The sequence below is a fragment of the Vipera ursinii genome (assembly GCF_947247035.1).
Source record: "Vipera ursinii genome assembly, chromosome: 5".
NCBI classification, from domain to species: domain Eukaryota; kingdom Metazoa; phylum Chordata; class Lepidosauria; order Squamata; family Viperidae; genus Vipera; species Vipera ursinii.
Window position 1 is genome coordinate 46,084,932 of NC_139518.1, and position 27,990 is coordinate 46,112,921.

A 27,990-nucleotide genomic window follows, 5' to 3' on the forward strand; every position below is an offset into this window, starting at 1 on the left:
AAGCCATCCAATCATGTTGCAATGGAATGATTATATGTTTTCCCCTATTTCTGGAGGGGAATTAAAGATGGGAATGGAATCAGGATACCGCTGAGATGCAGGTCCTGCATTGTTAGCTTAAATTAATCCAAGACATCATGTTGGGATCTTAGGGGAAATTAAGTGTGTTTAAAGTTAGAAAGATTAGTATCTTTCTTGCTATCATTCTCATCTTTAGTTTTCCTCAAAATGGCAACTTGGGGCATTTTTGTACTTTGTGGAGGTTTAGATGGGAATAAGAGGTGCTTTCTACTTTCCAGTGTTCGAACAAAAGAAATCTGAAAAGTGTAACTATGCATTCTTAGGGGGCTGGACTGTCTGCCTGTCTGCCTGTTATGGGTTCCCCATCTCTGCTGTAACTTATACAGAAAATAGGCATTCTGTCCATTGCATTTGAAACATTTTCACTGAGCAGTTCCCTGAGATTATTATGAATTCTTTTGTAAAGAAGTGTAAGTAAAAGAAATTAGAAAGTAGAACGTGCTAAAATGAGAGACAGGTGGTAAGAGGCAACTTCTCTAGGTTGGAATGAGATGTTGTTCCATTTTTCCCCCAAAGGATCTTTTTGTATTGACTGGGGAGGGAAAACAAAGAGACAAATCATCTGTCCTTGGCCAGTGACCGAAGACAGCTCATCAAGATGGCTTCCCCCATGCAGAGAGATAGAGAAGAATTGAATAGCTTCATGGGAGATTCGATCCTGATCCAGAGAATTCCAAGGAGCTGTTCTCCAGGGCTCCATAGCCATTTAACCTGACCATCTTGAAAGAATTGGGCAAGTTAGAGAAGAAGGTAGGGTGAGAGGCAGTGAAGAGGTGGTTGATTTCCATAAATGTCTTGTTTTTAGTCTCAGGGATGATGAAATACACATACAGTGCAACTAGAAAGCAGATACCGCAGAAGACCAGGTAGCAGAAATCACCAGCTGACATCTGAGAAAGAAACAAAGTTGGAGTCAGATGAGACTAAAAGAAAATGGCAGTGGCATTCTCCATTGCCCATCACTTAATCCAGCCTTCCCCATTTGGTGGTCTCCAAATATGTTTAAATTACAGTTCTCACAATTCCCAATTAGTACGGCAATAACAACATCGGTTAAGAGAGGGTGAATTGGACCAATACAGAAGAAACACCATCAGTATGTTGAATTTTTAAAGTTATTTCCCTCTAACTGATCCTTTTGTGCAGGATGGGGAATTCTGGGAGTTGACGTCCACAGGTCTTAAAGTTGCCAAGGTTGGGGACCCCTGCTTTAGTGTGTTACCAATACAGTTGAGGAATCTAGGAAATTCTCTTAAATCAAGTCAAATAATTAGTCCATCTCGCTTGGTGTCAATTATAGAGATAATTACAGCTCTCTGGGAATCACGTGGACACAAGTTTTTTCTCAGCCCTGCTTACTGGATACCCAGGAATGATGTGCCATGACCAGCTCAACTTTGTGAAAAATTCTCTTCTCTGTAGCTGAGGATGACTAACTTGTCTTGTGATTCCCAAGAGGCTCAGTGAAATTTGCAATGCCAGATTTGTAAAGATGGAGTCTTTGCTTCAGGACTAACTTGACTGGTGCTCTACTACCATTTTCAGCTTGGTTAGAATGCAGACAATCGGTCCAGATAATATATCCTGTCCCATATCAGCCCCATCCAGAATTGTCTATGATGAAGTACAGTATGCTTGATATTGCAATTTCCAACTGGGGGTTCTATTTACTACTGGTAGTGGGGTTGGAGTATGATTCCACACCTCAATGCTCTGCTCCACCTGTTGACCTACTAACAGTCCACAACTGCAGTTGTGCATGCCAATATACTGAGTGGACATAGTGTGTGAAGCATTATTGTCAGGGGAGGAAATCACAGCTCCCAGACCTATGTTACCTGCAAGAAGGGAAACACAAAGCCGACAGTGAAGTTCGAGAGCCAGTTGAGGGACCCACCCACTATATAAGCTGATGGCCGATGCGACTGCTTGAAGAGTTCAGCTGTCATCAGAAATGGGACTCCAGCTGTCAGAGAAAGACTGCAGTCAGTACTAAGTAAATTAGCCAGGTCCTACCTTACCTGGCTCTTGGGAAGAAAAGTGCTTGAATCAGGCTGAAAACCACCTGCTGACAAAACTGGGAATGAAGACAGAATTTTGGAGGGAGAGTAATATAATTGCATTGCTGCACCGCAAGTAGGATGTCAGCCTAGTTGCTAAGGCAACAGTGATATGGTTATTTTCCTCTTTGTCCCTCCTCCACAGCACTTTCACATGTTTGAGTCATCCCTTCAGTAGCTGAAATTACAAGCCTTTTCAAGGGGCATGAAGTGTCCCAAATTGTAAGTATCCCTACAATTCGGCTTAGCTTCACATTCAAACATATAATATAACGCTGATACCTCTAAGAAAAGTGTTGCCCTGGATTTTCACACCATCCTTTGACCTGGTACAAAAGAACTGCCCTGTTTTATCCAGTAGCAATTTAAACAGTACACCTGCTTTTTAGAAGCACAGAGTACTGTTTCCTAAAATGGTTGCGGGTTTTTCCCCCAAGCTTTAATAAAAAAATTCTACCCATGAAGTAGTCAGAAAAACCACTGAATGAGCATTGCTTACAGATCACCCAGAGTGGGAAGAGAGATATTTTTATTTTAAAAGTCAGATTCATCATTGTTTGTGAACAATGAGCCATTAAAATCCTAATTAAAGATGTAATTACAGTGAATAAATTCTTGGCCGACAATGAGTTATGGATTTGTTAGAGGCTCCACTAATACATCAATTGGGTAAACCAGCATCCACCTCGTCCATCATATTTAGAGTGCTCTGCATTTGCCTCTTGGTTAACAGCATGCGGAGGAATTGTCTCTGCAGCATAAAATAAAGCTGTAGCAAAACTCAGAGGCAACTGGTATCTTGACACTTCAAAGGCAAGATGTTATTGTCTTGAGCTCCTGAACAAAGGTGTGATAAAAATCAAATAAATAAAATGAACAAAAGAATGACGAATGAACGAATGAATGAATGGCAAGATACGTTTGCCTTGTTCTCCTGAATGAAAGTGATCTAGAAATATAATAAATAAATAAAATGAATGAATGAATGATAATGCTTATATAAATTTCTACATTTCCTGCTATGCCTGATCTGGTAGTCCAAAACTACACTATTAAAGTTGTATTATCCCAATGTTAACCAATTCTAAATGCATTTAACAAAATCCTATTTAGGACAACGAACATAAAAGAAAACTTGCCACTATTCATTCCATCTCTTCAACATACCAATTTACTGAACATTTTATTAATTCTTTTCTTATTTTTAAGTTTGGTGCTAACTGCAATTCTTCTGATCCATGGTAATATAGAATAAAAGTTTTGATATCTTTTTATTCCTCAGATACTTTTCCCTACTCCACAAACTTACCTGGCCCCATGCAGAATCCTGCAATGATTCCGATCACAAAAGCCACACTGATGTAATGCATCCAGGGCACACTTGCCTGCAAAAATGACATCTAATTGTTGGGATTTGTTAATATAAAATGGAAATAATTACTTTTCTCTTAATCACAAATCCCTAAATCTCCTACAATTCCAGTTCTGCATTCTATAAGTCCTATCTGTAGATTCCTAATTACACTAATTTTATTGTGTTTTGGGGGGTTTTTGTTTTGGTTTGGAGTGATAGTCAATAATCTGGTGTGCTGGATCTAACTATCCTGTCCTCCTGTTCTATCTTCCTGTTTTGTAACTCAGCTTTTCATATTAATATGAAATATTAATATTAAATTAATATTTCAGAAATGGTAGGATTCTTTTGCATCTCCTCAATTGTGATCACTTTGACTTCACAATATTGTGCATTCATCCACCAGGCTAGGACTAAAGCTACTTTATTTTTCTGTTTAGGTTTTAAGATAGAAAAAAGCAGCTCTGGGAATTTTCACATGCACAAAAAGTCACTACTGCCACCTCTAAAACCACAGCCTGAAGTGACAATCAGATTTAAATTAGATGACTAGGTATAACTCTGTGCACAAAGACGTATTTACCTGAAGCACCAGGGACAGGGTGATGCCAGCACAACAGATGCCCATAAAGCAGAAGCCAACTATGAGGAGTGAACGACGTCCTACCTTTTCAATGGTGAAGCACTACAGGAGAAAAGTGGGCGAGAGAAGGATACCGGTGGTTAGGTTTTGTGTTTCTAATGTGCGTAAATACACTACAAAAGTCTGATGGCTTGCACTTTTAAATTAATTGACGTAATTTGCCCATTTTGAACTCCAGCACAGACTGAAAGAATTTTTTTTCACAGTCTGCTCTTCTCTGAATTTTGCAACAGAGCTCTCAAATTTAATATATATATATATATATATATATATATAGAAATACATAGATTTGGGAAATATATATCCAAAAGGAAGTTGCATGCACAGATCTATCTATTAGAGAATACTGCGTAAAAAAAATAAAAGGAAGTTTTCTTGGAAATTAAATTAAATTGCAGAATTTATTTTGGCATTTTTACATTTAATATCGAAAGGACATGATTACTGATTGCTTTGACCATAATTACATAGATACAGTACACACCAGGCCAGCATACTGGGAAGACATAACAATGCTGTGCAGAGTTATTGCTAAACAGAGTACATTGAAGAACAACTATTTTGTGCCATGCAAAAGAGCTAGAATGTCAGCCTCTAAAATTCTACTCTCCCCCCCCTACAGTTAGGTGGATACCAAGATCTTTTAAAAGAACAATGGGACCACTGAATCTCCTGAATGAAATAGTCTAGGATCTAATATGCTTACTCCCTTAAGTCTAATGCAGTAGAATCAGGTGGGAAGGGAAGATTTAATTGCAGAAGTAGAAGTGAAAAGAACATTAAGGGAAAGTGACTATTTAATGCTAGAGTTCTTTATTTTAAGGGAAACTGAGCATAGTCCTGTGAGTATCTTGGATTTAAAAAAAAGTATATTTTAATAAACGCAAAGCAATTATAAGTCCGATCCCATGACAGGAGAACTAATGGAAAAAGGATCTCTGGAGGGCAGAAGTTCTAAAGCAAGAGAGACTACAAACAATTCCAAAAGGAGAAATAATGGATAGCAGAAGCAGCAAATGTGACTAGTGAAAATAGTCAGGAAACAGAAAGAGGAACAGATCACAAAGGAACAGATAGCTAATCCAGAACTGCAGGTTATTGTTAACTAAGCAAAATCTCAGATTGAAATAAGGCTAGGAGAGGATTCTAACAAAAAAGGTTTCTTTAGATACATTATAAATAAATGGAAAAGGAAAGAATGAGCTACTTAATGAAAATGGCAAAATGCAAACAGGTAACAAAGAAAAGACAAAATTATCCAGTTGCTACAGAAAATAAGTTTTCCATCAGGAAATTGTTCAAAGCAGGATAAGAGAAAGGACTGAACGCTTGATTGATCAAACATCTGATTCCAAGCAATGGAGAGTTTCCTTGTGTAAGTAAGGTGTCTGACCTCCCTTGAAGAAAGCAATAGTGTAGCCCCTCCTTAAGAAGTCATCACTTGGAAAATTTCCCTAACCTTCTCATATGCTAGTCATCTCTTGCTTGGATAATGCAATGTGTTCCACATGGAGCTACCCTTGGAGTCTACTTAGATGCTACTGCTGGTCCAGAATGCAGCAACTTGAATAGTTATGACTGCGTCTCAGTTTGTCCATGGGAAACCATTACTTTGCAAGTTGTCATGGTTACCAATTGGCTTCTAGATAGAATTCAAAGTGCTAGTTGTCATCATAAAGTTCTTCATGGATATCTATAGGACCACCCATCTCCAACTGATTTTGCTCATCTTATAGAGCTGGTAAACTGACCATGTTCCATGTTCCAACAATAAAACAGATTTGATGGGACCTCATAGATAGACCATTCCCCTCTAATCCACATGGCTCTGACCTTGATGATTTTTAGAATGCCTCAAAGACTTGGTTGTCAGGCAGGCTCTTAATTATCCTATGGATATTTTAATTTGGGAGATGTTTTCTTATATGTGGTGTTTAATGTTCTTACTTGTTTTGCTTTTAAAATGTGTTGATTAATTTACTGTATATTACCAAGGCTGTTTTGATGATGAAGGCCTTTATCATCTAGAATCTTATTTGGCATCATGCAGAGTCCACTTGGATTTACTGTATATGGGAAATAAATTGCATAAATAAAAGGTAAACATTATGAGTGAGTTTAACCTTCCCAGTACCACATAAATTACATCCAGGATACTGAAGGAACTAGATGGTATTCTGGCCAAGTATTTATGTATTATTTGGGAGGAATGGTGAAATGCTATGTGAAAGTGGGAGAGCAAATCCTTATCTTTAAAAGATCCAGCAAACTATGCATCAGGCAGTCTGAGTTCAATATCTGGGAAGTTCATAGGTCATAAACTGATTAATCCTAAGCACCTTGAAAACAATGCATTAATTACCAGAAGTTAGTATGGATGATTAAGCGTATCTCATTATTTTGATCAGATAGTTTTCTTAATAGAATGTGGAAATCTATATTATTATAATATAATTTTATTTCAGCAAAGCATATAACAAAATACTCTCTATATGCTGATTAGCTAGTTAATGAAATATGGGCTGGATGGCATGACACATAAGTGCATACATAATTTAATTGTTTGAAACTATGACTGAACCATGCTCACCAATAGTTCATCATATTTGAGAAATGTATTGAGAGGGAGTGCCTGCAAGAATAAGTCATGGATATTTTACTCTTAAAAATGTTTTGTTGGTACAGGAAGTCCTTGATATACAACCATTCATTTAGTGAATGTTCAAAGTTACAAGATGACTTGTGATCATTTTTCACACTTATGACCATTTCAGCATCCCTATGGTAACATGATCAAAATTTGTATGCTTGGTAACTGACTCATATTTATGACGCAGAGTCCTGGGGTTATGTAATCCCCTTTTTGTGACCCTCTGACAAGCAAACTCAATGGGAAAGCCAGATTGACTTAAAAACCATGTTACTAACTTAATAACTGCAGTGATTCACTTAAAAAGTGCAGCGAGAAAGGTCATAAAATAGGCAAAACTCACCTAACAACTGTCTCACTTAGCGACAGAAATTTTGGCTCAATTGTTGTTGTAAGTCGAGGACTACCTGTATTAAAAATTTAATTGAAGTGGTGCAGGGAATATTTACAAAATCGACAGATAAAGAGATACAGAAGAATATAGGAGTAAAAATCAAAACAGATTAATGTTAGAGACCTGACTTGAAAACAACAAGATAAAATTGATCAGAATCAATTATAAAGTTCTTCACATGAAAACCATCTTGGTATATATCTTGACTATTTCTAGGCACTACACCAGACATGTCAAACTCGCAACGTCACGTGACGTCATGCGACGTATTGGAACTTTTTCCCCATTGCTGGCAATGGGGTGGGCGTGGTTTCATCATGACGCGTCCGACCCACGGGCTGGCAGTTTGACACCCATGCACTACACTATACATATAGTATAGATCAGGGCTTTTTTTGTCATAGAACGCTCAGAACGGAGTTCCGGCACCTTTTTTGGATGGAACCTTGTAGGGTAGGCAAGGTGGGTTGTATGACATGTGTGAGTTCCGGCACCTTTTTCTTTTACAAAAAAAGCACTGGTATAGATTGTTAATATAGAGGCATACTGGAACAAGTTCAGAGAAAGGCAATGAAGATGACCCTAGGAAGGCACCAAGTGCTTCTGACTAACTAAAGAAGCTTCTTGCATGAGAAGCGAAACATCTTCAATGAAAAACGAAGTACAGTTGCCATTTGAAAAAGCACCTTTGGGTCTCTATTATATGTGTTGTTTTAGTATGACCATAAAGATTTAATTCCTAACTGTAGTTGTCCAAGCCTTCTGCCTAGTTTGTGCTGCCTTAGGGGAGTCTGACAGCTAAAGAGAAGTATGAAAACATTCTTTAAATACCTGAAAGATGTCATATGGAGGGTCAAGAGTTGCTCTCAACCATTCTGGAGTGCAAGACTTGGAATGACAGGTTTAGGTTACAGGGCGGTAGATTCCAAGTGAATATTAATTAGAAAATGTTCCAACAGTAAGAACAACGAAGTGAGTTGTCCTAAGTTGTGATGGCAAAAAGTCAGAAAGAGTCTGACGGCATTTTTCCCCAGCAAACACATTTTTTTAAAAAAGATATAATCCTGATTTCCTTTTACTGCCGCAAGCAGAGGTGTGACAATCTTTTACCTGGGTTGCTTTAGTTTGGAATCCTGCAGTGAAATTGGAGGTGGTGGTGTGGTGTGGAGGTATTAGACTTGGTAGACTAAATAGTTCTTCCAAGTATGATCTATGAAGCTAAAAGCAGCTGGGGGCGGGGGGGGGGAAGAAGGAGAGAGTCCTATTGGATTAGAATTGATGGAAAGGGACTGAGAGGTAGGGATCTGTAGATATATACCTGGAAGAAAAGAAAGTCTAGACAATAAGAAATGGCCTCTGGCATTATCCCACCATTGGGAAGGGATGGGGAGGGGGAGCTGATAAAGGAGATATCCTGGGATGCTGAGTCTATATTGCCATGTTGGGGGAAAAGAAGCTGCCAGAAGGAAGCCAAAGCAGAGGGGCTGCTGACAGCAGAAAAAATGCCTGTAATTTTATAACCAACCTCAGTGCCTCCATTGGGGGCCATTTTTGCTGGCACTCAGGAGCAATCAGGCTGATGGAGTGATGAGCCTGCCAGAAGCAGGCATTGCTGATGGGCAGCAAAGACAGTCAGTGTATGCAAGAGCTAAGGGTTTGCGTAAGAGGGAGAGAGGTGTGGGTCAAACACAGGCAGCCCTCCTGGCGCAGCTGAAAAGTTGCCTCAGCTCGGCTGAAATCTGGAATCAAAGGACTGGCAGCTGTTAAATTAGACTCCCTTATTATAATAATATTGGGTTTTCGGTAATTTATACCTCTGCTCTAGCAAAGTAAACAAACCAAATTCCCACAACCGGCATGCTTTTATATTGGGATTCTCCTCCAAGTTTCTCAAATATTCCAACTCACATATTTCTAGAATCCCATAGCTTAATATTATTTTGTTCATCCAAGTTTGTTTCCCTAGTTCTCCAGCTTTCCCAAGCTGGCTGAGAGCCCTGGGAATTGTAATCCAAACAAATATAGAAGAGATCAGGTGTAAAGGCAGGATTAATTCAAAGATCACCTAAGCAGCATTATTTTTAGGGAGAGACATCCTACCCCTCCCTCCCCACACTTACGCCTATTAAGCCAGCAACAACCTCAATAGCACCAGTGGCCACGGTAGTGTAAGGGATATCAGGATCGGGAATGCCAGCATTCTCAAATATAGCATTTGTGTAAAACCAGATCTGTCAATGAAAAAGCAAAGACATAAGTATGTGTTGGCCTGATTAGTTTTCATAATTCTTGGGAAGTTCATTCTAGGAACAGCTCATCAGAAATAGGAAACTAATATATAAGTCCAGCCAGTTTTAACAATGCAGCTATTCAGTTTTGTTAACAGGGCCTTGCACCTGCGTTTCAGGGTTTCAGGCAGGAATCATACAAATTTGTACAGCCTGGGAAGTGAACATGAGACTTTTGCAAGCAAAACATATGTTGTGTTAAACCTGTGCAATGGTTTTCTTCCCTGATATAATACTAATAACTGATTATAATCCCTAATATAATACTGATAATAAGTGGCAAAGGAGCTGAAATGGTGTAATAATTAAAAGACTGGAATATTTCCCTTTCAAAGAAATATTGCTGCAATATTGGGATCTGTTAACTGAGAGCCAAGATGGGCTAGGGAGTGCATAATAAGATGTAAGCACATTGTGAAAATATGAACATGGAAAAGTGCACATATCTTCTTTCACAAATACAATGTTAGAATTCAGAGAGATTTATTGAAATTACGTGGGAAAGCTTCACAAGAAAAGTATCTCTGCACTGAATATAACACGAAACTACTTAACATATCTGAGTTACAAAATTCCAGATGATCACTTATATAAGCAGCCCAGACTTGGTAGCCTTGCTATTGTGAGAAATGGAGCTGAACGACATGATCTCTTAGTCTGATACTGTTGGCCTCTTATGTTCCTATATACCATAAATAACATTTTCAATCTTTGAATACAAATCAGTGGAGCTTAATTAAAACAGTTTGTGGCTTTGGCCAACCTTACCTAGGCTTGGAAGCTAATTAGGATTGGGAGGCTGGGAAACATTCTCAAAATATCCCAACTCATTTCTACAAGGTTGCTTAAAAACCTACATGGGTATCAAATCGCCAGGATCTGACTTTCAGAAGAAAGTCTGAAAGTCTATACTATATCTATACTTACTAAAAGCTTGGGCAGGAACATCACTCTAGCTTTGTTTTGTATTGAAGTTTTAGAAATAGAAAAATTGTTCTAGCACACAAAGTTATTGTGAGAATGACTACTAATTATTTGAAATATACAATGTAAAACGGATTAATAACTTTGAGCTGAACAAACTCTTCTCAGCGATCTCTCTGAACTCTTAATGGAGAGTGGTCTATGCTTTTCTTTCAGCGTAGAAAAGTTGGAAAATTTAGAAGGGGAGCTGAGAAAAAAGTTTAAAGAAGGAAAGAGGAGAGACAGGTCACAATCCCCTTGATCCTGAAGTTACAGAAGGTAAAAGAGGATTAGCAACACCCAGGGCTTTTTTTCTCATAGAACGCTCAGAACGGAGTTCCGGCACCTTTTTTGGATGGAACCTTGTAGAGTAGGCAAGGCGGGTTGTATAACATGTATGAGTTCCGGCACCTTTTTCTTTTACAAAAAAAGCACTGGCAACACCACATTATTGTGACTGCACTCTATTCCCAAAGATTATGACCTAGCACACTAGTTCTTACCGCATCAATTCCAGAGAGCTGCATACCCATGTTGATCACTGCTACAGACAGTACTTGCCATCGCACAGAATGATCTAAGAGTAGTTGCCGTATAGATATAGATTTCACTGAGGCAAGCGAACGCTTTTCTTCCTCTATCTCCTCAATGGTATCCTGCACATTATGTTTACCGAGGAACCAGATTAATGCTGTAGGATGAGAACAACATGTTAGTCTACCTTCCAGAGCACTGAAGGATGGTTCAAGGGACAACCCATGGACAGAATGCAACCTCCAAGGTTTTCTGGACCTAAGTGACAACATCAAAATCATTTTCAAAGGGAAGAGGCAAAGATTGCAATCATCAAGGTTATATCTCTGGTTTGAATGTAATATATAATAATATGCAGATTAATATAGAAGCATGCAGATTCATTTTAATATATTTAAGAAAGATATGTTGCTCATAAACTGTGAAATTCTTACAGCTTGTCAAATTGGTGACCTTCAGATACGGATTTCAATTCTTACAATTCCCAGCCAGCGAAGGAGCTGAAATCATAGGAATCCATTACATACGGGAGGCATCAGTTGGGAGGCAGGGGCCTGACAGAATTTATATCAATGAGCCCATCATTTGTGGCCTTCTCTGGAAAAAAAACAGGTGTTCTTGAACTATAGAATTGAACAGGTCAACTTGGATGACCATGGGCCAGTCACCTTCTCTCAACCCAGGAAGGAAGCAATGGCAAACTACTTCTGAAAATCCAAGAAAACTGCAGGGACCTGTCAGGTCTGTTGCATTTTCAAGTGCTGGGTGACGTATTAAAAAGATGCAAAGGGAACCTTAATTACCTGAAAGCCAAAATGGGAAAATGGAGCCAAATTATACTACATATTATTGGCTGGAATCCCTAATATGTCAGTTAAATTTAGGACCAGGAGTAGAGATTCAGTACTAGACTCAGACACAGAAGTCAGTTAGATTACTCTGAGCCACCTTTGGGCTGAGAGAATTTCACTGGATGGCTGTTGTAATAGAGAGGAAGAAATATGGGAATTTCTTGAGGAAGAAATATGGGAATTTTTTAAAATCTATTTAAAAGGCTTCTATGTCACTTTGGTCATTACATCCCAAAGTGGCTCATGGAAATAATATCAGTATTAGTCAGAGAAAAACAACAAAAACTTTTCTGACAAACTGAAAACTTATATGGACTTTTGCTGAAAGAAAAAAAATGATATGATATTTATGGTTGTTAAGATTAAAAGGTATGTGGATTAAATGAGAGGCTGAAGGAACTTATAGTAATACTGAAGAGGAAGGTGGTATTGTAATTATCAAAAAGAAAGTTGGAAGTAATTATATTTCATTTTCTTTCTTTCTTTCTTTCTTTCTTTCTTTCTTTCTTTCTTTCTTTCTTTCTTTCTTCTTTCTTTCTTTCTTTCTCTTTAGATTTTTTCCCTCAATACAAAATTCTTAATAAATATAAAAATAATACTAATGCAGTAACAGCAATATAAGAAAACCATAACATACCCATAATAATTACATCCACATAGAAAAATCAGTCATAATTATCCTTAACCATTGTCAATACCCCAGTGCCATAGATCATCAGAATCTAATATTTCATCTTAGGCACTTTCTATCACTCCTGTCTAAGTCACCAAATGCTCTTAGAAGAACCTGATTTTCCCAGCCTTCCTAAGTATTAGGAGTATGGGGCAGATCTTTTATCTGGTAGGAGAGAATTCCCAAGGTGGGGAAGATCCACAAAGAAGGTTCAGTCCTTGCCACTCTTCTGGAGGTAGGAAAAATCAGTATAGCTTTGCAGTCTGTGCCTCAAAAATTATTCATACTTCTGGCCTTTATCTGTGAGGTGCTAACACATCTTTGAGACTGGTGAGCCAGGAAGATGCAAGTTAATTTAATTTTTCTGCAACTTAGCACTTCCTAGAAATGTTGGACTATCACCCCCAGTCTCCAGAGTCAGTTGAGGAAGATGAGTTTAGCACTTAAGATTATAAAAACCAGGAGCTCTTCACAAAGCACAATCTTGACATTTTATTTTGTTTCGAATGTAAGAATAATGGAGAGGAGATCCAAAATATTGTACAATGTTCAACTGATCAGATAGGTTAATACTTGGTGTTCATAACAGTAGAAACAACAAATTAAAGTATAAAGCCCAAACCCCTTTCAGTATTTTGAACTTCCTCCACATGTTCTTATTTCAAGGATATTTATTTCAGTGGGCAATACTGACCAAGGAGAGAGAGTTAATGGCAGAGAAGGCAACAAAAGTAATATTCTGTTCCTGGGCCTCTCTGGAAGATGACCCTAGATACTTGTCAAGTTCTCACCTGGGTCTGGTCATGGTAAGAACAGATGAGGCCCAGTGCAATCTCTGTCCCTATTTGGCATTGCTTTGGGAAGAGGTAGCAGCATGAGTTCAGCTTACCTTCAGCAGCTCCACGGACATTATTTTTCTCAATAAGCAAGTAACGAGGGCTTTCAGGAAAACAATTCAGTAGCAAGAGCTGCAGAAAAGCAGGAATCACGACTACAGAGAGGAAAAGAGGCCAGTAGGCATCCTAGAAAGAAAGGCCCAACAGAAGTGAAGAGTAATCCACTTGTTCACTTGTTTATTTATTAGCACTGGCCCCGAGCAAAGAGAGCATGTGCTGTAGATAGGTGTTCAACATTTTTGTATCTGATTAACTTTCTTTCTATAGCTTCTACCCTTTCATCTCTCTTCATGTTTCTCATGAAGTGGATAGTATGATTAGATTACTGGAAAAGTGGGTGCATAGGTAGAAAGTAGAGAGGGCAGAACAGTATGTATTATTTCTGGCATGTGGAAAACAATGGTCTCAAGCAACTGCTCAAGGCCAGAATGAAAGACTGTATTTAACTCACAGGCACATATGCATCAGTATCACACAAGAAATAAACAGCTTGATGAGCAGAAACATTGGGAAGCAAAGGGCTTTGTGAACTACTTGCAGAAGCTCTGTATGCTTGGAGAAGCAGGCAGCATGGAGAAACAGATTGGGTTTCAAGGAAGCCGAATCCATTTACCTTATTTAAACCAGCGGGAGAACAACTGTGGGATAGAAAATGGTGCTCTTGCCATTTCTTCAGCTTAACTTTCCGAACAGCAGAGGGACTGCATTCCACTGGGTGCCCTGCCCTCACTCATTTCATCCAGAAAATGAAAGTATGGCATTTACCTCCCCCAGAAGCTCTGGAAGGCCTAGGACTTGGGCAGAGAAGACCCCCAGACAAATGAAGGTGCTTGGAACCAGGCCCAGGAATCCCCGGAGGCTCTTCGGGGCAATTTCTCCCAGGTACATGGGCACCACACTGAGACAGATGCCTGATAGAAGAGTAGAAAAAGAAGAAAGATGATGAATTTCCAACATTTTTATATTTAGCTGATAACTTACAGTATTTGATAATTGAATCCTATTCTCAAAGCCAGCTAGAGTTTCTTGTGACTGAGGTGGCATTCAAGCTGACAAATGAATAAACAAAATAAATAATTAAAAAGTCAGCTTTACAGTAAAAAGATAAAAATGTGACACCATTATAATTAGTTCATTATGGTATGACATTTCTTGGGGAAACAGCCTAATTCAGACTATTTATGAAATGAATCTGCAGTCAATTATTAGGAATAGAGTAGGGGTTTTTTTGTGGCAAGAATTCAATTCCTGAATTAAGAAGGTGACATTTTTCTTTTCATTTCAAGACAACCTCAACAGGGAACTTTATTTGCAAATGAAATAGCTAGCTTGGCCTTCTTCAATTTGCTGTCCTTCAAATTGGGCTATAGCACCCATAATTTCTAGCCTGTACCTCATATCACCTGGGAATTTTGGAACCTATACTCCAATATATCTGGAGGGCACTAAGATGGAAAAGGCTATGTAAATGCTATTTTGTAATGGTTGCCTACTTTCTGGTTTCCAGAAGGTACACAGCCCCCAAAAGAGTATGTGGGGTAAGTGAGGGAAAAGGGACTATTTTCCATCTAATTCTGAGACCTGCACATTTGTTGCATTTATGCCCACTGATTTGCCAATCATTTATTATTATGCCTATAACAATCGTCTTTATACTATTTAGGACTGCTTTCGCTGAGAATGATAATTTTGTTTACTTTCTTAACTAACTTTGCATTTGCGTAATGACATTCCTATATATTGTAACTGCTGAGAAATCTGATGCAATGCAAGTGGGGGCGGGGCAGAGATAGGATACATATCTCTCTCTAAATTCTGCAGTAGTTTGTAGCTTCAATAAAAACATTCCAAACCACAATGGAATTAAAAGATCAATGCTTCTATAATAACATTGCAAAAACCAATTCATGTACCGGTACTTGACTTGCTTTATGGAAACATGAGGGAGAAAGCATATCAATGCATATCAATGGTCTCTGAGCTTGTTTTTTTTCTTGCAAACATCTCATTACCCAAACTAGGTAACATATTCAGGATTAGCACTGATGATATTACCTAATTTGGGTAATGAAACATCTGCAAGAAAGCAACTAAGCTCAAAGACAACCAAGGTCCCCTCATTTCAATCCTGAGCGACAAATATTTTCCTTTATTAATGCAGCAAGATCCTACCAGAATGAATGCCTATAATGAAGCGCCCCAAAATGACCATTTCAGGGGATCCAAAGTAGCGGCTGAATCCCATTAACATGCCAGCCAGCAGAACAAGAAAGTTGCTACGGATCAAAGTGCCATTCCTGGTAACGAAAAGACAAAAAAAAATTTTTTTCTCATATTTTTCTCTTTTCCTTCTGTCTCCCCAAAATTGTCTTACCATAACCCCTTTTTCTTCTTTATCCTAAAAGAGATTGGCATTCCCCCTTCTTAATTTCCATGAGGACTATTTGATTTATCAGACGGAATGAGAAATAAACTGGCCAGCCAAACAATTCACTGTACATTCCTGAAGCTAGTTTAATGAGTCGGATACCAAAAACTTAGAGTAAAAAAAGAAGAGCTTGCTAGAGCATAAATACAGACATTTTTCTGATGACAGCAAAAATGATTCAGAGAAACTTTAAATTAAATGCAGGGCATGACTGAAAGACGGGCAAAAAGGAATGGGTCAGGCTTTTCTCTGGAGGTCAAGCTGATTAACTCAATTATCTATTTAATTATTTTCATTATTTAAAATCCACCTTTAACAAAATGAAGTTCTAAGACAACCCAAGGACAATACAAATGCTCATTTATCTTGGAAGTTAATTAAACAGAAAATATATTTAAATACTTTAATGTTATATAAGCAAGTTTTCTTATCCTGGTAACTTTCTTATGTGTTATTCTACACTCTACAGCAAACATCATCCATAGGCAGGCTAATGGGGATATAATCCATGCAGAATGAAAATTGTAATCTAACACACTTGAGTGGGACCATCAGATTAGAAAAAAATTATCCTAGGTGTGGCAGTGAGCTTGCTATTATGTGTAGATTTCAGGGTACATCAAGCACTGTTTCTAGCTTGCATTTTCTATGTATAATTGAGAATCACTACCTTGTTTTTTATTTATTATTAAATTTATTGGTCACCCATCTTACCACAAGGTAACTCTTGTTGGCACAGCTCTTACCTCCCATACTGGGTGACCAGTATTCCCACAGGAAATGACCCCACCAAGCCTCCCAGGGCAAAAATGGAGACAGTCAGGGAGTACATGAGAGTGAGAGGTCCTTGAGCCAGGCCTTGCCCATAGCGTTTGTACCATGTTGCATTATAGAAGGCTTTGATGTGCTGCAAAAGGATGGAAAGGGAGATTGATAAAGAGAAGATTGTCACAATCCACATTTACCATGGTCAATTTTCACGATGCCTGGGTCAGCTGAAGGCCAGTAATGCCTGGAGGGGATGATATCAATCAAAACACTGAAGTACTGGAAAAAAAAGAAGAGAGATAGCTCTCTTGTTAAGGTCAGGAAATGGAAAAGGCCTTCTGCCAGATCAGTGATGGGAAATCTAGATTGTTTCTGAACTGTAGCTTTGTCAACCCACTCAACAAAGTCAATGGTGAGAAACATTGGGAATTATAACTCAAGAACAATGTCAATCCATTGCACCCCTGCACTGTTCTGCTTGTTTAGGAGAAAAATAATTTCACTTTCCACTTTCTATTTCTGTCTTACCTCTGCTGGAGAGTTTACCACAGCCAGATTGAAGCCATACAGCATGGAGGACCCAAATGATGACAGGAGTGTAACAGCAAGAAGTGGAAAGGTGAGATGCTAGGAGAGACAAATAAGAAAAGTCAGATCAGAAAAGGAAATATATGATTTCTCAAAAGTCTAGTGACATCATTAAGAGCCATTCTAAATATGTTTCCTCAAGTCTGAGGCCTTTTACATCAGATGGCTTTAGATTTCCCAGAATTTAAACGAGTTGGATCATATTGTGCTGGTGCTGGAGATAGGAAAGACAGAAGATATTATTTGAGGAAGATCTGTTCAAGCCATTCATTAATCTGAAATGGCACCAAGCATGTATTTCCTAGGTTGGTTATTATAGAATCTTCAACCTCAATAATTAAAAAAATGAGAATCAGCAGGGAAGGAGGGAACTGATTTCCCAATATACTTTGATTCTATACTTTGACTATGGAAAACATGGACAATAACTTACAAAATATGCCATTTTCCCTTTAACACTAGCACTGACTAAAACAGGAATAGGGAATCCGTGGCCCTCTGGAAGCTGCCCTATCTTGCTGCATTGAGTACACTAGCTGGGCTTGTTGGCAGTTATAATTCAACAATATCTGGAAAGTCACTGGATCCCTCTTTGTAGTGGCAAAACCCATAGAAGTCAACTAGAAGAAACTGTTGTTGATATGTAGGTCTTCTACTTTACACAAGGCAAAGTAAATCTGCAGGAGGGATGGATACCTCTGTAGGTTCCTTTCTCAGAAACTAGACTGAGGAAACCTTTAGACCATTCAAAGTAATTGAAGATGATGGCATAGCAATTAGATAGTACAAAATATCTCAGAGGGAACAATCCAAGGTTATTCATAGATGGAGATTGATCCACAATGGGAATTAGGGATGCCTTTAGCCAGTCTGTAAATAGAACTTTTCCATTGTAGCTAATGCTGAACATTGAATTTTGGACCTAGAGAAAATGGACACATGCTGACTAAATATTAAATATCACGGCAATAGATTGTATTGTATATTTAGAATGTGATATTGGTAAAGTATTGTTGTGATTCAGGGTCAGCCTGTGGGTTCGGCAGTTGGGTCGGACGACTCAGAGGAGGAGGGGGGTGTTGAAGAGCTTGCTGATGAGAGCCCTCAGCCAGGCCCCTCCCACCTGGTCACGACGGAGACCTAGCTGTGTGAGCCTGACAGCGTGGATGAAGATGACCCACAGCTGGCCCTGTTCAAGGACGCCCGACGCAGGAGGCAGTCAATCAGGAGTAAACAGAGGAAGGCAATGGGGCACCTCGGAAGGAGGCAGAGAGAAGCCATGCCCTGAACTGTATAAAAGGGGAATGCGTGGGAGGGCTGGTTTGCTGAAGGCAACCGCTTGAATAGTTCCTGTTTCATAGCTCCTGTTTCATGGTTGGTGTCTTGTTTTGCTCTGTTTTATGTTAATAAATTTGGCAGGCTTAATTCCAGCCTCTTGCCGTTTGTAAATGGGTTGTCCCTGCCTTTTCTGCAGGGCCGGTAGCAGGCTGGTACAGAACAAGTATCTTAGGTAGAATAAACAATTACTTTACAACTGATTTAAACTTTAAATATCTCTTTTGTTATTTTAACCAAATGGATTTTCCACCTCTGCTATCTTAATTCTGATTTTCAATCACAAATCATATTGGGGGAAAAAATCCAATCATAAACATACACTATGAAGACAAAACAATATAAAAAAGGATCAATGCTTCAAATCTCAGCATACAAGAGAAAAAAGAACTATGGGATATCAACTGCATAATTGTACAATAGACAACAAGCGATTCATGTGCCACATTTTTCTGTCCTGGAACCAAATTCTTTTGGAATGGCCATTTCTTCATAAAGTAAAGTATCTCTCTTTCATGGCTGTCCCATTCGCATATGTAACAACAGTCCTTGACATATACAGCTACATTCCAAGGAACAGAGCCACTACTTTTAGATCTCCTCATATATTCCAGTTATACCTGGTATACTGGATCTGCTTCAACAAAACTTTCATTTTTTCCTTTGTTTCTTTCAGGTGTGAGGCATAGCCAACAGATACATTGTACATTGCCATTGTGTAGAAACAGAAGATTTCTATAAAATGGTATGTGATAGGTTATATTACAGTTATTTTTGTGATTAGCATCCAAAAATCCGTAAGATAGATCCAAACGTGTTCAGGAAGCAAATTCTTTGCTGTCCAGTGAAATTAGTAGTATAAGCAAACCCATCATGAAACACAGTCTTGTGATGTGAGACACTGTGAATGGCTGTAAATGTGGGCTGGTTGCTGAGTGCCCTAAATTGGTCCATGTGACCAGGGGCATCGGAACTTTGGAATCAGGGAGTTCCAATGTAAGTATATCCAGGGAGGCCTATCGTAACTTCAAACAGTTGTTAGGTGACCAGCCGTAAGTCAAGGACCACCTGTACCATGCCATGAGCAACAGTGGCATTATCTGCCTTCTCCAGTGCACTCAGAAGCCATAAAAACCTAAGCTGGTAGAAGGAACGCCTGACTAGAGAATCATCCAAGAGTAGCTCTAAATTGTTAGCCAGGCTCTGAAAAGCAAAATGCAACTCTCTATTTAAAATAGACTGTATGTTGCCCCAGGTCAACTGGTGATATTTCAATACTGTATATTACTTAACCTTTTGGAAAGAAGGAAATGATTTATAATGAGAAGAAATGGAAGAGAATATCACAAAAGGAAGAAATCTTTAAACACATTTAACTAACACAAAACACTGGACAGAAAAAGAAGGGCCAGCTAGCTAGTATTTGTCAGGAACTATAGAGAGACAGTATGTTTTGTTACATGTGTTTTATATCACCCAACTTAACACCACTCAAATTGCTGAGAAAGGTATGCAGAAACTTTATCTAAAGCAACCTCTAGCACCTAAGATAGACTTCTTCAGTGAAAGCTGTTTTGGAAAGGAAATCTATTTTTTTTCCTGGATGGATCCCCCACCCATATACTGGAAGGGTGAGGATATTGTAAAGTGGGGGGGTCATTAAGAAAGAGTTGATTATGCTTGTAGGTATAGGAACATGCAATTCAGTCGAAGAGAGAGAATTAGTAAAGATGCAAGAAGACAAAGGAGTAAGATGATAGAAAGGAAAATGATTTCTTGGCTTCCTTAGCCTCCTGAAGCTTTGACTTAATTTTTTTCATGCTTGCACAATATGTCAAACCACCAAATCATTACTATGTGCATCCACATCTACTCCACCACTCCAGAATTATATCAGTTTCCATTACAGGCAGCAAGTTTGTGAGCTGCACAACAGAGCAATGTGATAACCATTGAACTTGGCCAAGAATGAATGCACAGTGACAGATAATTGGAGCTACAGCTAATCAACGTTCCAAGCTAAATGGTACCTATTAGGCTACATGACTCCCGGATTTACTTTCTTCATGGTTGCCTATTTTATCCCTCAGTATTTGCTTGAGAAGTCTCGGAGGTTCTTGAGCTATTAAAGTACGATAGTTCTGCTAAATTTGGGTAAGAAAAGGTCTCACCATCACCCATTGGCTTATGGGAATTATTAATCAGCAATGTATACAAATTAAAAACAGAATTTCCTCCCAAAGAGTGAAAGAAAATAAATAGGGGATGAATTTAAAACAAGGATGAATAACTTTCACTGAAACTCTTTTCAATCAACCATTCAGCCAACTGTATGCAATGTGATTTGAAAAATCCCAAGGTTAGGGCATTATTTCCCAAAGGCCTACTTAACAGCAATACAAATACAAATTGTTATTTCAGAAACTGACAACTGCAATTGGAGAGATCTTAAATGCGCAAATCTACCATACATTTTGGTTTAAAGTTTTTCAAGCTATATCTAGGAGAATGGAAACTTATTCCACACAATCCAGAACACAGAGTAGCTGGGAATATAGTGATGGCATGGATTCTTAGATAGGGTGTAATTAAAATTCTACTTCACTACTTGAAAAATACCAGATCTTAAGACCGCTCCTCCTTGAAAGAAAGAAAAAAAACTTTGGGCTTGTGGCAAATAAAAAAAGTTTTAAAAAAATCACTTACCCTTGTAATTTTTCTTGGGAATGCAGAAGGGGGGCTGTTGTCCATTTGTGAAAGATAGTTCTGATTTTATGACTTGATAATATGATATAAGCTTGGTGAAAAGAAGGGGAATTGCCTGATTGTGAGCTGCACAGTCATTTCAGTAAGTCATGAATAGAACTTCTCACGAGAAAAGGAAAGATGACAGAAAAAAATAATAGAATCTGTAAAGAAACTCCTAGCTCAAGACTGGGGCTCCCTGGCTCTGCCAAATGAGAATCAGGAAGGGAAAGTTATTTACACTGGGGCCAAATTAGTAAAGGATCCGTATAAGAAGAAAGATGTAAGAGGTGGAGGAAAAGTTCTCTTTTAGATAACTTAATAAAAAGAGAACCCAATCACATGATGGACTAAGCGAATCTTATTAGGTATTTGGAACTGCCCAGCCCAGAGCACAATTAACTATCTCTGTGCTTGAATGATAGCTGGTGCAAAGAGAAGAATGTATTGCAGCAGTTTTTTTCCCAAAGACATTGCATAAACAAATATCAGACTCACATTCAAATCAACCAAGCTTGATTAAAAGCCTCAGGAATCCATGTAAATGTTGCCAGGTTCTTTGTTACCATTTCTTGGAGTCTGAGCATGTTTCTTGACCTGTTTCATTTTTGTATGATATAGACCAGGGGTCAGCAACCTAAAACAGTGAAAGAGCCACTCGGAACCGGTTCCCTCACAAAAGGAAAAACTGGGAGCCGCAAAAAATGTGTGCACATGTGCGTACATGCGCGCATGTGCAGAACAGGGTTTGACTGAAGAGTGGAGCCAAGGCGAGATATGCACCTACCCTGCATATTTGAATTGATTGGTTGAACTTTTTTAGTCCCACTTTTTTTTTTGGACTGCACATGGCAGAGGACTGGGAGCCGCAGGAGATGGCTGAAAGAGCCGCATGCGGCTCCGGAGCCGCGGGTTGCAGACCTGTGATATACACAAACACAGTATATGTTTGTATAAATGGACACAGAAAACTACAGACCAATCAGTTGAACATCAATACCTGGGAAGATCTTAGAAAAGATAATAAAAAAACAGATCTGCGAACAACAACAACAACAACAATAATAATTAATAATAATAATAATAATAATAAATAATAATATTAATAATAATAATAATAATAATAATAATAATAATAATAATAATAATAATAATAATAATAATTATTTGGTAGGGACCTTGGAGGTCATCTAGTCCAACCCCCTGCTAAGGCAGGAAACCCTATACCATTTCAGACAAATGGCTGTCCAGTCTCTTCTTAAAAACTTCCAGTGTTGGAGCATTCACCACTTCTGGAGGCAGGTTGTTCCACTGGTTAGTTGTTCTAACTGTCAGGAAGTTTCTCCTTAGTTCTAGGTTGCTTCTCTCCTTGACTAGTTTCCATCCATTGCTTCTTGTCCTGCTTTCAGGTGCTTTGAAGAATAGCTTGGCTATAATAAAGTTATAACTAGTAGCCAGCACGGGTTTGTTAAAAACAGATCATGCCAAACCAATCTTATTTCATTCTTTGACAAAGTGAATAAACTAATAGATCAGCGAAATACTGTGGACGTAGTAATCTTAGACTTCTGTAAGGCATTTGATAAAAGAAGACCACAACCTACTCCTTGGTAAGCTAAAAAAAGGTGGAATAGACAACATCGCCACCAGATGGATCTGTAGCTGGCTGGCAAACCATACTCAACAAGTAGTCCTCAATGGCACTACATCCACATGAAGAGAAGTAAGTAGTGGGGTACCACAAGGTTCCATCTTAGGCCCAGTATTCTTCAATATCTTCATAAATGACTTAGATGAGGGAATTGAAGGGGAACTCATCAAATTTGCAGATGACATCAAACTGACAGGAGTACCCCAGAAGACAAACTCGGGATCCAAAAAGATCTTGACAAACTTGAACAATGGGCCCTATCCAACAAAATGAGTTTCAATGTGGAGAAAAGCAAAGTTTTAGTTTTAGGCAGGAAAAAACAAAGGTACAAGTACAGATTAGGCAAAACCTGGCTCAAAAACAGTAACTATGAAAGGGACCTTGGAGTCCTAGTGGACAATCACTTGACTATGAGCCAGCAGTGTGCAGCAGCAGCCAAAAAAACTAATATAGTCCTGGGTTATATAAACAGAGGCACAGAATCAAGATCACATGAAGTATTAGTACCACTTCATAAAACCTTAGTAAGACCACACCTGGAATACTGCAGCCAATTTTGGTCACCATACTACAAAACAGTTGTTGAGACCTTGGAAAAAGTTCAGAGAAGAGCAACTAAAATAATCAAAGGCCTGAAGACTAAAACATACAAAGAACGGCTGCAGGATTTGGGTTTGGCTAGTCTAAAGAAAAGAAGAAACAAGACGACATGATAGCAGTATTTCAGTATTTGAGGAGCTGCCACAAAGACGAGCGGGTCACGTTATTCTCCAAAGCATCAGAGGGCAGGACAAGAAACAATGGTTGGAAACTGAACAAAGAGAGAAGCAACTTAGAATTAAGGAGAAACTTCCTGACAGTGAGGACAATTAACCAGTGGAACAGCTTGCCTCCAGAAATCATAGGCGCTCCATCACTGGAGATTTTCAAGAAGAGGCTAGACAGTCACTTGTCTCAGATGGTATAGGTTCTCCTGCTTGAGCAGGGGGCTGGACTAAAAGACCTCCAAGGTCCCTTCCAGCTCTATTCTATTCTAAACAGTGGTATAGTATGTACCCAGTGGTATATACACAGAGAGCAGTATGTACAAACACAACAACATCACAACCAAATGTGAATGATGAAAATGGGGATGAAATAAATCACTTAGTTATTCCTTAATTGGGGAACTTGGATTATCCCATTTTGGACTACACCATCCCATAGCTTTCCAAAGCATCTGTAATCCCAAAGTCACTCAGAATCTTCAAATTCCTTCCTGGAGTTTTTCATCAAATCTTCAGTTCCTGAAGATTTTCCTTAATTTGAAGCAGGAAATCTTTTTAAAAAAACTTCCTCATAAACACTAACATAAAACTTAATAGTCTTCCCAAACCCAGGAACGAAGTCTCACTTCCAGCTATATATGATGCAGGCTTGCCACTTTGCATCCCTGACTGACTGCTTGTCTTGGCTGGAGATATCATTTCTAAGTTTAAAAAAATGTAGATACCCAGTACAGGTACCAAAAATTAGTCCACTTCTGCTTTAGGTTTTTAAACATGTATTATTCAATAATATATTTTGTCAAGAAAACTGGAAGATACTGAAGAAGACTGATACAACCTTAGACCAATAAAGGCTAGGAATCATATCTTGAAATTTGTTCCCTTCCACTGTATTTATCTGAATTATACCTTGCTATCTTAAATCCTCTGACAGAGATTATCTACTTTAATACTGGGGTGGTGGTGGTGGTGGTACTAATCTCTAATGACTTAAATTGAGGCAGTTTTTCCCAACTTGGGCTGTCCAGATATGTTAGAATTTTTCACTTCCAAGAAATTATAGGCAGCAGATCTGATGCAGCTGGGAACACAGGACTAGAAATAAGGCTGCAATAAGGTATTTTGACTCCACATGTTAAAGAATCTCTTCCCTCTGGCCCTTCCTCAGAGTTGATAGGGCCCCATAGTAGCTGGCATGTGTTTGTGTTGCTCCCTCTCTCATAAATTATTCCTGGCACTTTCAAAGTTTTTCCCCATACAGCTCTTGATATACTTTCCTCCCATCCTATCTTGCTTGGGAAATGCTGCCCCATGGTGTTCCTCTTGATGGCAGTGGGGCCATGGCTGCTGCTCTTGGAGGCGTGAGGAGTCCTGAAGCCCCATGACTGGAGGGAAAGAGACAGTCTACAGGGGTGACCTCAGGCGCCTCCTCCTCCATGTTTATAGAAGGTTTGCATAGAATTGCTCCATTTCCCAATGGGAACACTAATGTTTTGCAAGATAATCTTGGCTGGCACTAAGAGGCTCTGCTGTGAGGTAGAGATCCATGCATTGAGGCAAGGGAGGTTTGTAGATGTTTGTAGAAATGTTTGTAGATGTTTGTAGAAATGTTTGTAGCCCTAAACATTTAACAAATACAGAATGTTTTTGCCATTCATACTCAAAGCATTTGCTAACCACATGCCTGACGGCCTCAGATTCTGCTTCCCTTACACATGAACCTTGCTGTTTTGCATTGGCACATTATACAACACAACTCTTGTCCTCCAATTTTATGGCATTTAAAACACTATTTCCTGCAGGGTGTGTCATTCTGGGTTTAAGCAGCAATATCAATGGCCAGTTTCAAAGAAAATTAATTGCTGCTTTTATATGGAATAAAATCATTTAGTTTCTTCAATGCTACAGTACTTGAAAATATCCAAGCAGAAACTAATTTAGGAATCATGTGACTGTAACCAATGATTCCAGAATTAGCATTTCCATTTTGGAAGAACTGTCAAAAGTATAGAAGTAAATAGCTTTGCCTAGTTGAGAAAGATTTGGGTTGAAAATAAAAATAAAAATAAAAAATGGCATAATAGGACCCCTAAGCACCATTCATTTTGAAGTTCAAGGCAGAAGTTTCTGGATATGGAAAATTTTGGTTGGGTCAGTCACTTAGCTTCATGTAGCAGGAAGACTGACGTTTCAGCATTGAAATAATGCAGTTTCCTCCTTTCCCAGCACAGAGATTCTTCATTCTGCTCATAAAAGAATCACTTCATATGGTATTTTATAGGGAGTGGAGGGTGCGTTTGCAGAAAGTGGAAATTCTGCAAAGATAATGTATTACTTGTTGGCAATTGGCAACCCCTCCAGCTATTATAGCTGTCCAGTGTATCAAATAAAGGCAAGGAATAAGAATCTGTCCTTCTTCTCTTCAGTCCCAGAATTGCATGCAAACATTTACACACTCCTGGCTGTGTTTAACTTTGTACCACCATATCAAGATTGGTCACCTTCTGTTCCTTAAGGATTTATTGGGGTGCCCAATTTCACAGGTGATATCTAAACTTTCAAAAGTACTTCAGCATTAATGCTGAGGAATGGACTTTATAAAAGAGCCTTCCCTAACTTTGGGTGGTAATCTCCAGTTTGCCAGACTTCAACTTCCTTCTATCGTTAGCCTGGCATACAATTGATAGAGTTGGAAAACTTCAGCTTGAGCAAGCCTAATGTAAATTTAAAAATAATGGCAATGGTTGGGAGAGGGAAGAAACTCATTTACCTAGTTTTGGCATTGCACAAATTTGATTGTCTTCTTTATGGCTTAATGTGAATTTAGCTACTGTAACTTGTGTCCAATTGTACCTCATTAATTGATTGATAAACCAAATTATGGTTTATTATGTGAGAATCTCTTCAGTGATTTCTGAAGACAACCATCAAGGATAATATTGCATTAGTAAAATGTTTATTGGCCCCAGTCCCTCACATGTATTCCTTTCTGATCTCAGAATGTGACAAAGAGATTGCCTCCAATTTGCAGATACCAGTTTGAAGAGATTCCTGCCTGATAATCTGCATAGCTGTGAAATATTATGTATGAGAGTGATCATACGACAGATTTTCTTTTATTTTGGAAGTTATTATTCCATTTTTAATCATTATACTTTTTCTACTTTCCAAACAACCACCTGACTCTGCACCACCGTTTCCTAGTGAATTAAATTGTAAACTTTCGCAGTTTTTAAGGATTGTTTCTCAGCATAAATATGGCAAGAACAATCAACTTTCTGCTACTGTGAAGCTTTGTCTCCAGGACCTTTAAATAGCAATAGCAATAGCACTTATACTTATATACTGCTTCACAGTGCTTTATAGCGGTTTATAGAGTCAGCCCATTGCCCCCAACAATCTGGGTCCTCATTTTACTGACCTCAGAAGGATGAATGGCTAATAAACCTTGAGCCTGTTAGGATCAAACTCCTGGCTGTGTTCAGTCATTGCTGGTTGCACCCACTCCCTCACATCCATCCAGTCGCATTGACCCAGCTGTGTTCACCCGGTTGTGCCCACCCATCCATACTGACCTGGCCACTTTGGGTCATTCTAGATCAGACATGTCAAACACAAGGCCCGGGGGCCAGATCCGGCCCGCAAAGTGGTTTCATGTGGCCCGCAAAGCCATCTTGGAAACAGTGAGGGAACGGCCCCCACTGCCTTGGCCCTGGCCCAGAGACCCTCCTTCTGCCAGAGACCCTCAGATCTGTCCCACTGCTGCCCAGGCCCCCATAGACACCCTTGATGCGAACGACGTAGAGCTGGCCACACCCACCCAGTAGGCCATACATGCTCTAGACACGCCCACCCAGTAGGCCACGCCCACCCCGGCCACACCCACCCGGCCCCCTGAGGGCAACCGCAATGCTGATGCGGCCCTCAATGAAATTGAGTTTGACACCCCTGTTCTAGATCCTCAGGAAAATCCTAAAGAAAAATGAAATAAATGAGGTGTGACATAAAATAGAAGAAAAGGAGGGGAGACTGACAAAGACCCACAAATATGTGTGATTCAGAAGAATGATCTTACTTTCTTTTTTTGTGTGACTTTGAATCAGTCTCGACTCCTGGCGACTGGTAATATTTTTAAAAGGGTCTAAGAGAACTCACAGCAGCCAGGTCAATGTGGCTGGGTGGACGTGCACAACCAGGTGAATGAAGATGGGTTGACAAGGCTGGGTGGGCATGGGGACTGGGTGCAGCTAACTCCATGGCGCTCACTCAGTGCGGCCAGGGACGAGTGGGTGTGGCTGAGTAGGGTGGGTGTAGCTGGGTC

General features: G+C 39.2%; 1 protein-coding gene across 1 annotated transcript; it reads right to left on the minus strand.

Annotated features, from left to right (window-relative positions):
* Positions 1-722: 722 nt before the first annotated feature.
* On the minus strand, positions 723-27,926 carry LOC310640774 (solute carrier family 2, facilitated glucose transporter member 5-like; the record flags this gene model as incomplete). Its single annotated transcript, XM_083363292.1, has 13 exons — positions 723-971; positions 1,920-2,047; positions 3,451-3,526; positions 4,079-4,180; positions 9,303-9,413; positions 10,937-11,124; positions 13,381-13,513; positions 14,153-14,298; positions 15,560-15,684; positions 16,562-16,722; positions 17,112-17,210; positions 21,213-21,272; positions 27,825-27,926. 13 exons carry the CDS (start codon positions 27,924-27,926, stop codon positions 723-725), a joined length of 1,680 nt encoding a protein of 559 aa, XP_083219418.1.
* Positions 27,927-27,990: the final 64 nt, after the last annotated feature.